The 13,471-nt window shown below is 38.2% G+C and overlaps 1 protein-coding gene across 1 annotated transcript in view; it reads right to left on the reverse strand.

The window, feature by feature from the left end:
* Positions 1-3,431: 3,431 nt before the first annotated feature.
* BAZ2B (bromodomain adjacent to zinc finger domain, 2B) overlaps positions 3,432-13,471 on the reverse strand; it is a 67,377-nt gene continuing 57,337 nt past the window's right edge. Inside the window, exons 25-33 of the mRNA XM_010001084.1 lie at positions 12,858-13,131; positions 12,518-12,673; positions 11,918-12,078; positions 10,794-10,999; positions 10,166-10,301; positions 8,062-8,208; positions 5,852-6,111; positions 4,956-5,099; positions 3,432-3,687 (exon numbers count right to left, since the gene is read on the reverse strand). Of these exons, the coding sequence (XP_009999386.1) occupies positions 3,534-3,687; positions 4,956-5,099; positions 5,852-6,111; positions 8,062-8,208; positions 10,166-10,301; positions 10,794-10,999; positions 11,918-12,078; positions 12,518-12,673; positions 12,858-13,131 (1,638 nt within the window). The 3' untranslated portion in view covers positions 3,432-3,533. The remainder of the gene's footprint in view (positions 3,688-4,955; positions 5,100-5,851; positions 6,112-8,061; positions 8,209-10,165; positions 10,302-10,793; positions 11,000-11,917; positions 12,079-12,517; positions 12,674-12,857; positions 13,132-13,471) is intronic.

Consider the following 13,471-nt stretch of genomic DNA (forward strand, 5'->3'; position numbering starts at 1 on the left):
GACCCTGAGGGTGCCAGTGATACAGACACGTCTGAGAGCCAAGGCTGCGGGCACAGCTCGGGGAACAGAAGATCTGAGGCCTGTGCCTGCAGCTCCCAGGCTGCCCCCAGGGCTCAGGTGTTTTCTGCTGACACCGGCTGGGCTGGCCTCCCAGCTGCTGGGAAGGGTAAGTCCGGGGAAAGCGAATGCCTGAAGTTACCTGCTATTAACAGCTTAATTAAAGGGGTTTCCAACAACCAGAACTCCCCCCACCTCACCTTCCATCACGAAATATGCATCAGTCCCATTTTCACATCCAGATACATACATAGCAACTCATGCAAAGTAAGTGGCTTATCATGACACCTACAGTTTTCTGAGGGAAACAAATTCACCTTCCTGGGAGGCACTGCCCAGGTAGCATTCCCCTACCTCTGGGCTGCCATCCATGTCTGGTCTGCATGGCCTTGCATTCTGCTACACAGCACATGTTACCCCATCGCATGCTGTTTGATCCAGCTCTAAAACCTTCTGGTTAACTTGGAAGTTCTAAGCTCAAAAAGAGTTACAAAATCAAATAGAATAATTGTGGTATTCCCAATTTATCTCTTTAGCCCTCAGTTTGCAGGCATGTTTGGTAAATCCAAGACATCTAGGAATGATAAAAGCTTAATGAACAAAGTCGCCCCAGGCCACCCCTTCTTTGTGTTACATAAAATGACCGTTCCTCAGATGTCTGTGCCCCTTCACAGGTAACAGAGCACCTCTACTCTCCTAGTTGTCATCAGGAAACTATAGAAACCATATAAAAGATTAAAGAAAAAGCTTCAGACCTTTTATAGCAACAAATTTTGTCCAAGACAATTCTGATTTCCAGCAGCATTTATATAGTCTTTGTTTTTTTTCAGAGATGCCAAGAGACAGACCCCATAGTCACAACCAGAACACCGGTCATTGAGCACCATTAATGGTAGTTTTAAGAGTTCAACAGCTCATCAACAAATTCTCTAAACCAAGGCCAGCATACTTTGTTCAGAAAGGAAGAGAGCACAAAGGAAAACGTTTCCTCTAAGAGAACAGACAGACTGAAACATCAACAGCAGAGAACATCAGCAAAGAAGAAAAGTTAAGCACACGTTTCTACTGGCTAAATCCCTGCTCTTTTCTACAGAGATACATGATGGCATTCAAGCTTCCCATTCTAATGTAATAATTCCCATAAATTTAAATTTACTAACTAGCAATGAAGGCAGCAGCTACTAGTGAGCAAAGCAATACCTTGGTGATGCCAGACTGGGGAGGTGATGCCTGTCTCACTGTCACAGCTGTGATAGCTGTTACCACCTTGACTTTCCCAGCTCTCAGCTGACTTAGGATACAAGGTGAAAAAATGCAAGGATATATATAGTGTAGCTGGTAATGTTGTTCTGACTTTCCAATATTACATTCAGTATGGCAAATAAAGTATTAACCAGTAAGGTGATGAAAAGGTGTGAAGCAGCCAGTGGTGGAGCTGATGTGAGAATGCCACACTGCCTGACACTCAAATATGAATTTTTTACTCTAGTTAACAGGAATTATTCCAACAGGACTTCAGAAAAGATAAATATTCTTGATCAAGATTTTCTGTGGAGGGCAAAAGAAAAAAACCCACATATTAAAAAACAGGAACTGACTGTTATTTCTCAGCAGTGACAAGAAATATAATGGCAAGGGAGTATATAAAGCAAGACTCGAAGACTCAAACATTAGTTTAGAACCAAAAACTAACTCCCTCCCCCCCAAAAAAAAACCAAAACCCAACAAACCCCAAAACATTACTTGGTGAGGGAGCTATAGGCATTGGGGTTTTTTTAATTCCTGTTTTCTTCAGCCAGAACAAGGGTTATGACTCCTGCCCCTCTACAGACCGAAACAGAAGGCAAAACTTTGCATGACCAGTGGTTTTCAGAAAGACTCCAGGTGGGATGTAAGCATGTTCTCAGGTGCACTCACACCAGCAGCAGACACCAGGAGGGCCCAGCACCTGCACCTGCAGCTGATACCATTTATGCTCCTTCAAACAGGTGGCTGATCTGCACTCTGCCTGGCAGCTGCTTCTCTTTGAGTTATCATTAAAAGGTCAAGAGAATTACATGCATCATAATCAGACCTGAATGTTACATCCAAGACTCCCAGGACATAAAAAAATCCTGTATACACAGGATACAAAGTATTAAAATCGTGAAGAAAATCCAGTTTGCAAAACAGTCTTTTATTGTATCCGTGCCACACATACTAGTGAAAAATAACACTCCTAAAAAAGGAAAAGAAAAAGAATGCTACCTTTCCACAACATTTCTCTTAAATAAAACTTCAAGTACTCTTACATTAGTACAAAAAAAAAAAATTCTGATCTATCTGCCCTGACAGGCCACCACAACACACAGTAGATAAAACACAGTGGTTACAAATGTCTTTTTTGTTATTTCTGTGGCAAGGCAAATGGAAGAAAATGTTTCCATGAAAAAATACTGTGTGCGTAGGAAATCGTCACAAGTTTATTCCACATGGATACAAACGATTATACTTGAATTTGAGGCCGTGGTGGCTTGAAATTATGTAACAAAATAGAAAAATGGAAAACTAATATCCCCTACACCCTGTTTTAAAGGCAGGCACTACCAAGATTAAGGAGACTCCACAGTGTTGGTAGAGGATAATTACTGTACAAGCCATATAGCTATAATTACCTTAAGACTAAAATAAAATGCTACTGTCCTCCTAAGGCATAAACAATAATGTCTGCAAACAATATGTACACATAATACATATTTAAAACAAGACTTAATATAAACAATAATGAACAGTATATACATGTCTCAATTTTTCTTCACTGTCTTGAAATACAATTTAACTACACAAGTGATGCAGCAACATATATATAAATGTACTTGTAACTCTACAGTAAAGTTTAATTTTTAGTGCCTTTACAGCACATCAGTGTAAACAGTTTTACTTGGCTTTGTTTTATATTTTAAAACATTCCTTGTTGTATTTTCAAGATTTAAAGCAATTTTCTAATTCTTCCTTTTCACAGAAAACGAAGATTCTGAATGCTGTATAATCATAAATAATTCATAAAATTAAATACATTTGCTAAAAAATAAACTACAAAGTAAAAAAAAAACCAAAACAAGAAAAATAGATATTTATTGAAAGGGAAAAGAGAACCATTTCCCCGAGTAGAGCTCTGGTGGTTGAATATTCAGTGCGTTTTGAGATTTTTTTAATTGCTATTGCACTATAACACCCCTTTCTTTGAAATTCTTTGGGTGTGCTTCCCTGTTCTACCTAAATTAGTTTGTTAAAACACACAAACCAGTAACCTAGGGGCCATGGTTGCTGTAGGAGTGAAGCCTTTAAAGGGAAAAAAAAAAACAGCCATGAGTTATGCAGGTGCCTTGCACTTCCATGTAAATACAGTTCACATTTCTGGTCTTATCAGTCCTCATTTAATGAAATTAAGAAAAAAAAAAAAAGAGAGAGACAAAGAAAAAACAGTTCTGGTAATTTCAGCTCACTTTGAAAATCTCTGTCCATTTTTTTTCAAAATACTTCCTCATGTTGTGGCCAGCTCTGCCTATGTCAGAATCATCTTCATTAAAGGTTTCACAGTTGTCAAAAACAAGCCTGACATCTAGTGAAAATGCTTCAAGATTAGGGTACCTGGAAGAAGAAAAAGGTGAATTATTTTTGGACCATGGAGTAACAAAGGGGAAAAACACTTCAACTACATGAAAAAGAACTGCATTAACATCAGTGAATTTACAACCAGTCACAGAATATTCAATGAATGCTTTCATGTTCATTAGACTTTTATTTTTTAAATTCTAATTTAAATATTAACAAGAAAATGGACATCAGTGTAAGGAAATACTCTCTCATCATTATATTCATTACTCTCCTCAAAAACTCTGCAGAGTAAAATTTCAAGCCTGAACTGAAATACAAATACCTTTAAAATTAACTGTCCCCTTCCCTTCAGTAACTTTCTAGTTAAAATCCTATGGCTACTTCCCATTTATTCATCTATTCTTGGGCACAATTCCTTCCTAGGCCAGCTGTGGACAGCTGCCTCTACCTGAGAGAGGAGCTGTCAGGTGCCAAGGCTGCCCAAACCAATCCTGTAACATTGTCCTTGTTGCTCTTTTATTACCCTGAGCGTACATGGGCAAAATTGAGTTCAATATTCACAGGAATTATTAAAAGCAAAACAGTAGGAGTTAAAGTCTATGGAATCCAATCTGCATGTGTGGAGCATTTAGACCTCAGATTCAAGGGAGAAAAAGCCTGAAAAGGTTAGGAAGGCCCTTGTGTCAGGAACCTGCTCTGTGAGGGCTGAGGGATGCTAAAGAGGGGCGATTTGTAAGGATGACAAAATTTTCTTTGGTGGTGGAGAATCATTAGAGCACAGGGATGTAACAAGGGGGGAAGAGGAGCAGTGTCTTTTTTTGTCCTGGGAAGTCATGCAGCCCAATTCTAGAACTATAAAATGATTAACCACTGTTACTGGAATATCACCTGGCTTCCCACAACAGGGGAAAACACAACCAATTCACTTGACAGCTACAACACCATTTGCAGGGGCACCATCAGCTTAAAGCCCACACAATTAATTGCTGCTTACACCTAACAACACTAAGATGGCTCAGTGAGAAAAGATGAGGAAAAAAGATTTCCCTGGTGATTTGTTTTATGCATTTGACCTGGCAGTTTTACTGTTTTACAGTCAGGTTCTCTCACCTGACATGCTACTTCACTTAGGTATGGCAAAGACAAAAATATAGTTAAGAAGTTTTATTTTGACTGTAAAGGTACTCACAGAGGTGCCAGAGCAGGAAGATCAGAATGGTTTAACTATTTTTTTAAGTATTATATTTCCATGTTTCAATATTTTTAAAATGTAAAGAAAAATTCACAATAAGTTTACTTACTGTCCACTACTTAGCTTGTCTCTAATGGTGGAAAAGTCCATAGGTTTTTTAATAACTTTCTTATAACCAGGAACAAGTTTCAAGTTTACAGGAAGTAAGAAAGGCCAGGCATCTTCATGAGTTTCCAACTCTGAGAGAATCAAGCTGAATAAAATAAGGTTTTAAATCAGTATTTTTAAGCTGTTCATACATTCACAGAAGTTTCTCACTGCTTCATAAATTCATCACGTACTGCCAAACTTTCACTTAATAAAAGGAAAGCACTTTATTATACTGTGCCCTGTGTTTGGCTGAGAACCATGTCAACAACGATGGACGTCTTAACTGAGTACTGAAAATAGCACTAAGTTCTTTCCAGGCAACCTATGCAAGACAAAACTCTAGTGATCAACTTTCTAAAAGAAAAATAGGACCTTGCAACTTCAGTGTTTTGAATCTCAACGTAAACCATTTGCAAAGCAGGTGCTAACACTGGTATGTCAAAACTGTGAGAAGCTAAACTAGTGGTGGTTGACTGATCAGCAAGACCACAGCAGCAGATGCATTCCAATTCCTCCCTCTGCAAAGCAACGCCTTTTGGAGACAGTGGGTGATCCATCACCTTGGCTACACTGCAGAACGCTGCAATACCCCTGTGGCCAGGGGCCTGTCTGCCTATGCCTGGGGGAGGACACTTCAGAGACCATCTTCTAACATTAGGTACTTTCCCTCTTGGGCTTCATTACCACATACAGCAGTTATTTGCAACATGACACAGTAAATCCCTTACATTTGCAATCAAATTGTCACAATCAGCATGGCACACATGACAAAGAATGGGGTTCTTGTTCCCCAGAACACAGATAAAAAGAATCAGGCTTTATTTATTTCAGCAACATTTTAGAATTTGTCTTTACCTGCATATAGCCAGGTCCTTGGAGTCATCTCTTTTAGGTTTCTTAAAAGCAGTAAAATTATCCTGCTTCAACTGGCTTACAGAAACGTTTTCATCAATTTTTCTTTTTTTAGGGTCTGTTTTTCCTCTTTTTAGGGAGGCGCTTGTAGTTGCAGTGTCTTCATCCTCTGTATCTCCTGCTAATTTTCTGCTTCTCTTTTGTTCATTACTTTTTTTCCCTTTGATTTGAAGTTTTTTTATTTTTAGAGTTTGACCACTCGCCTATAATAGAGAGAACTGAAATAAGCAATAACCAAGAAATTACAGAAAGCCCTGCCACTATTCATAGAGAGCAATGAAGATTAGACAAAAAGAAGCACTGAAACAACTGAAGTATTTTAGGTCTGAGATAATTCACTTTGCTCTTCTCTAAAGGCAAGAATGGCTGTAGAAATTCCTGTTACTAGTGATTTAGGTTCTTTAACTTTGACAATATCAAAGCATTTGACCTTCAGATAGGTAAAAGTTCCTAAAAAGACTGATATAACCACAGCTGGAATAGTATATTAATTTTCAAGTAACCATATTGTTTGCAAGATATGGAAAACCTATAAGAAGTCAGGGATGGGATCAACTTATTTGAAGATTAAAAGCTAGATATTAAAGATACAGATAGCTTGGCTACAAGATGACTACAGGAGAACATCAAAAGGCACATGACAATACGAGAATGTTACAAAGTAAGTGGGGGGGTGGGGGGGAAGGAACACAGAACTATTTATAGACAGATGAAACCAAGGGGTACATTTAAGACAAAAAAGTAAAATATTATAGGTACTGACAGCATCATAACACAGCACAGTATTTGAACTCATCATTCTGATAATTAGATGAGGAACTTGTGGAATGTTAAGTGAAGTACTTGATGAGACTGACGGCCAAAGCATGAAAAGATAGGCAACAGTTGTCATGAAGGATCAGCATGAAAAGCACTAATCTCTGCCTGTGCTACTAAGACTTGCTTCAGATAGTTTGAACAATTATTAAACTGTAAAATCTGTATTTTATATGCTCCTAAAAATGCTATTGGCTTTTAAAATTGTCTAAACCTGCATGTATCTAAAACAGTATTTCAGAGTTTTGCATATGCAGATTTTGTTACCTACCAGAAACCATGACAATGCAATTCCATTATTTCATGAATGTCATACATAAAATTTTTAAGCATTTAGCACTGAATGTAATTAGCATGGAGAAAACTGTAGTCAGTTAATATAAATCAGATGTTGAATGAACGTGGAAAACTGTATTTCATGTAAAGAATTCCTTTTACTTAACACAGAACACTAGAAAGACTGGGTGGGGAGGTGGAAAATCAAGAGAAGTGTTAGGGTAAGTTATAGCATGATAGGGTAAGTTTTATTGTAACAAGGTAAGTTGCAACACAACCATGCTAAGGACAGAAAAAGTTACAGCATGAGTTAACCCTTTATAAACTACTACACATTGATTCCTATCAGTAACCTGGTTTAAAAACTATTTGTCTTCCTTTTTACTTCGTGAAAGATGCACAAGAAAGAATCACTGACAATACACAGAGAAAACACAACACTCAGTATTTACTCTGAAGCAACTTCTTCAGTTACAGCATTGACAGGTGCAGGTAGCACACAAGTTTAGCAAAAAGTGCATTTAATTTTAGGACTAACTAGGGATTGAAAAATTTTGGACTTTTAAACAACTAAATGCTAATTCTGTCATTTGAAAAGAAGTATCCTCAAATTCTATTTAGAGTAAACTTCTTGGGATAGGGAAAAACCCCCAACTGCCCAAAGGAAACATACATAACCTCTCTCTCAAATGTACCGTGTATTTAAAAAGTAAAACTAAAGTATGCTGTACAAAAATAAAAAAATATTTACTAGGTATTTTCTCCAATTTTTGTTTTCAAACAGTCTAAGATACTGGTCTGTCAACACTTAACAATGAAGGACAAAAGACAAATACTGAGAAAATTCTGAAAGATAATTTAATTACATAAACATATTTTTTAAAATGCAGTTTACAACAAACTAAACTGTAGCTTTACTGTCACATTAAAATCCAATTAACATCATTACGTAATGGCAGCCCTACATAAAACATACAGACCTTTATTTTAATGGAAAAAAAGCACTGGCAGACCTAGACCAAGGTCACTCTAAATCCCTTTACCTTTATGGTTAGAATTACCTTTGCTATGCAGGCAGGACAAAACCAGTCCCCATCTGGTATCGTAGTGATCTTGGGCCTGTGGCAGTAGGTGTGACAGCCTTTATCACAGCCATCACAGAGCAGCAGCAGCTCCTCGTTGTCTCCCTTTCGACAAATTTGGCAGTACTGGAACACATGAAAGATGGTTCAGTTCAGCTTTTAAACTTTGAAACACAGGGAAGGCAACTAAACTGCTCTTCCCCTCAAAATAATTTTCCTTTCATTTTACCACAATCAGAGTCTAATAAAGATCACATTTGGAGAAGAAGATCATAGAGTCACAGACCCATCCTGGTTGGAAGGGGCCTTGAGGATCACCAAGTTCAACCACAACCTAAATCCCCCAACCATAACCTAATCTACCCATCCAGTGCCTAAATCCTGTCACTAAGCACTATATCTACATTTTTTTAAACACTTCCAGGGATGGTGAATCCACCACCTCCCTGGGCAGCCTGTTGCACTGTCCAACCACTCTCTGGGTAAAGAAATTCTTCGTAATATCCAGTCTAAACCTCCCCTAGTGCAACTTCAGGCCATTTCCTCTGTCCTATCATTATTCATTGGAGAGAAGAGCCCAACTCCCACCTCCTACAACCTTCTTTCAGGCAGTTGTAGAGAGCAATGAGGTCTCCCCTCAGCCTCCTCTTCTTCAAACTAAAGAAGATGATATGCAGTATGGGAGGAACTGATCTAAAGGCTCCATTTGTGAATACATTTGAAAAGCAATTCATTTTAAGACAGGTGTCTTACAGCACAGAGCTAAGAATAATTCTTATATTTCACTGATGTCCATGAGAAGTACAGGTAACTTATCAAACTCACTTGGCCCACACTAGCTGTCTCAGCAATCTGCTCTTAGTTTATGCCCATACTGCACATTAAAAGTTACTATTTCATAAAAATAATTTATATTTTCCGAAAGTATTTTCAGATAATAATCAGTAAGAATCATAGCCAAAGGCCTCTGTGAACAAATCAGTAACACAAAAGAAATGATCCCAGGACTTGCTAAAATTCACACTAACTTAAAATAGCTAATGCACTGTCAGTTTCTTACAGACATCGTGTTATTTTGATACTCTTGTATATATGGACTTCTTGGTCAGGAAGTTAAGATCTCCACGTGTTTCCACCAAATACTTGTGTTTACTGTGTAATTAAGTGCACAGAAAATTTCAATCAAATTGAGAGTGATACTTTTTCTGAATAATAAATTACTACAGAATGAAACATTCAAATGCATTTGCAGGTGCTCCTACTAAATTAATAAACTTTTTGTTTTAAAGATGCAACTTTAAAGTTATTGCTATATTAACTCATAGGTACCACCTTAGACTATAGTTTCAATTTACATCACACTTTAATTGTTCAGATGTAATCAGAATCTGTGGAGGACTGGCAGAAACTAAAACATTAGGGCAAAGATCACTAATGGAAGAGCCACTTTTGCCACCCAATACATAGCACTGGCCACACTCAATCACATCCTAATGGCTGCTGCTGGAGTAATAGTTTTCTTTTCAGAAATTTAAGGTTCCAAGTTCCACACCAACTTTGACAAATGAATTTTGCATGCCTTCTTTGTATATGCAGTTAGCACAGAACTGCTTTTTCAATGTACAATGAAAGGGGTATTTCAGCCTGTTTGCTCACACACTTGCTCATTTTGTATGCTCAGCTGCAAGGAGTGTGTGTGTAAAAAAGCCACACGTCTGGAGCATCTCAGCTTTCTGAAAAATTAAGTCCTTAACTGGGATATGAGATGCTGAACCTCCCTAAGGCTTATGTCATGGATGAGATCAGAAATATTCCATCAGATGGAGCATTTTCTATCAGATGGCGCCAGAAATTTCTCTTTTTTACCTAATTGACAACAAAGAATTATTACTATCTTAAAGCAACCAGCTACAGGGGCTCTAAATGTAGTTAAGGGCTAGTTAAACTGTATTAAAGTTTTACACACAGTAATAAGAAAGGCATTATTACCGATGATTAACTTGAAATGCCTGCAGTGGGAAAGTAGGATATGGTAAAAGTAGTTCAGTTACAGTATTGGGTTTTTAGAATTAAAAACACTTACAACTTTCATAATAGATTTTTCCCATGCTATTGATTTCTGCAGCTGCTGAATGCACAGAGCTACCTGTGCAGCACTGCGTGCTTCCGACAGCGCCCTTCTCCAGACCCTTAGCCCTGGAGCAATATCCTCTTCAGTTCTGCATTGAAATACAGACAAATTAAGTAGGTCACATCCATGTTTGCTTCTGTTTAAACGTGGAACAATCATTATCACATTGAAAGCCAAGCAATGACAAAACGTACACAGCCAATAAGTGTAAGGTTTAAGCAACTAAATTTCATGTAGTGCACAGACTGTGGCTACGTGCCTCAAAGCTTAGTCACAACCAGTTAAATGTAAGATAACTTCGCAAGATTATCAACAAACGTAACAAAAAATATCTTTACAAAGCACCATGCAGAATAACATGATCCACATGGATCACAGACATAACAAGAAAGTACATAGATAACAGGCAATAAGAAAATAGGCTCCAATTAGCAAAGAAGCACAATAATTTTTCAAGTTAATCTCAATAACCTACCCGTCACCATCACCACTAATAGATGGTGCAGGAGCAGGGACAGTAACTGTGCCCACATTATCCAGTTTGATCTGAATGGTGGTACTTAAGGGGCTCTTCAGATACCTTCGCTCTATGTTCCGCTCCAGGTCAGCCAGCCTGGTGACAGCTATATCTAGAGGGTTGTCACTCCTCCGCTCTAGAGAGCTGGCACCGCCTTCTCCGCCTCCAGCACTATCTCCATCCTGCTTCTTGTGCAATCTAGTAAGTGACTTATGTTCACGATATACCAAGTCGTCTCTCTCTGATGCAGGCTCAGGACACAGCCAACCCTAAGTCAATAGAAAGGTTTGTGCATTTATTGGTGCTGTTAACGCAGCGCGCAAACACAGGAACTGTTCTATGGAATCAAGCTAAGAGACTGCAGCGCGGTTTCCAGCAGGTCGTGGTTACTTGTAATCCATCTGTAGAGACAGTTTCCAAAATATCCAGAGAACTAAAATAATTAATAAAGAAATACAAGCATTACCAGACTTTCTGAAGGGACCTTTCTGCAACAGTCTGCATCCTTATCTCCTTTTGCAGTATCCTGTTCTATTCCTTGGAACATCAGAACAGGCCTGTTTGTCCAAAAGGCTCAGGAGACAGTATCAACTGGTCACACAGAAACAGCATCCACTCCTAGACACACTAGATCCCAAATCCTACATCTGTACTAGAATCAAACATACACAATTTTATATTCTTACCCACCTTGGAAAAATGTTACACTGAAATGACAGCCAAGGAATTCTTAACTCTTCCAACACACACCCATCACGTGTCCTCCACGACTCCACAACACTCCAGCAAAGTATTACCATGTACTTGTAAGGCTTTTCTGAAAGCCTTAACAGCAACACCCACTCAAACAAGGCAAAGCTGTGGCAAAACCCACTATAATTAAGCAGTCTCTCTGCAACAAAATCTTCGCATTCATAGAAGGTTAAGAAAACGTGCAGGGAACTACACACTATGAGAAAATGCTTTCCAGGAACTGCCATTCCGAGCATCTTCTGCTGAAGATTTAACTGCAATTAAAATGTTTCACAAACAAATATCAATGATACTGCTGCAGTGGATTTGTTTCATTTGCAGACAATTAGAGATAGAATAAGAAGGCACTTACCAACAGCAAAAGCACAGCTACTATCTACTTTCAATTCTTACCACTTATTTTAAAGAGACATTTTACTAAAAGTTGGTTTTACCTTAACTTGTAAACTAGCAGATGCAACTCTCCTCTCTAGATCTTCCACCTGCTGAAGAATAGCAAGATCCATCTCCATTGCTTGTTCTTCTACTGACCAGTTTTCCACAACATCTCGAGTTACCTGGTTATCTTCATTTTCATTGATATCAATAATTGCAACTGTATTTGAGAATCACATTTTTATTATTTTAATTAGCATTATAGCTTCTCTGAGTAAATTCAAGCTGATTTACCTGTCACTCCAGTCAAATGTTGAGTAACTGCTGTAACTATTCTTAAGATATCCAACATAGAAAACAAATCCTGTAGGTTTTCAAACTTGCCATTTAAAGGTAAGAAGGTAAGAGGCTGAGCTCGTATTACAGAGATGGAAAGAGCTCAAAGATGTCACCAACACTTACACCACTAGAGCAATTTATATTAAACAGGATTTCTCCAATCTTTCCAGAACAAGGCTGGTGAAAAGGCAACTACAGACAAGGAGAACTTTTCCTTTTCTCTCCAGCCACTGCTCTAACTCTGCATGTAAACACAAACAGCTCTATGCCAGTCCTCTGATGCCCCAAAACCACACACGACATAAGTATCAATTACATACCATCTTTATTTTTGATGCAGGCCACAGTGATATAATCCAGGTGTTTCTGTATTTGCTTTTGTAAGGCCTTTTCTCTTATTCCCCTGAGATGTAGCACTTTAAGCAAAGATTTTATGTCCTCTGGGTCAGTAATCCTCCACCACCCATACTGCATTTCTAAATCAAGACAAGCACAGAAACACTTTGCAGGCATTTTTTATGTGATCACACACAAACAATTAGAGAAATCTTCTAGCTAAATTCAATAGGGAAATTATACATATATATAAATTGTAACATCGTGGTGACACTGTAGAAATTTTCTTTCACATATTCCATCTTACTGTTGTATTATACTTACCTTCTGGTATAGGTTTTGGGTTAGGATAATCTACTGGTTTGGCTACTTCAGCTGCTGTAGAAGGGGCAGAAGCTGTTTTTTCAGTCTGTAGTGCTGGTGATTCACTTTTACTTGCAGAAACAGTAGATGCCAAGAATGAGTTACCATTCACTTCTGATAATCCCAACCCTGATCCAAGAGCTGGTAAAGCAGATGAAAATGGAACATTGGAAGGAAGAACTCCTGAAGGCCATCCACAAAACTGAAGTCCCATTATAGGCAGTCCAGTCTTCATCTGCTACACAGAATATATTGTTAACACAATCACAACTGCCATTATAAACTACTACCAAGAAACCTGGATTCTTATTAGGATGCTGCTTGTCAAACAGCAATCAAAACATAAAGGAGGCCTTTACTCAGTACTTTGATTATTTTAAGCAAAACTAATGTAACACTAGTGTTCAATTCTCCTTATTAGGGCCTTGTTAATGATTTAAAAATGGCAGTTTTTAAAGGGAGGTAGTGGTCTGCCAACCTCCTAAAAATTAAATTCATACAATCATTAAGGTTGGAAGGGACGTTAAAGATCATCTAGTTCCAACCCCCCTGCCATGAGGAGGGAACCTAGGAAA

The sequence above is a fragment of the Chaetura pelagica genome, unplaced genomic scaffold, assembly GCF_000747805.2.
Source record: "Chaetura pelagica isolate M959 unplaced genomic scaffold, ChaPel_1.0 scaffold26, whole genome shotgun sequence".
Lineage (NCBI taxonomy): Eukaryota > Metazoa > Chordata > Aves > Apodiformes > Apodidae > Chaetura > Chaetura pelagica.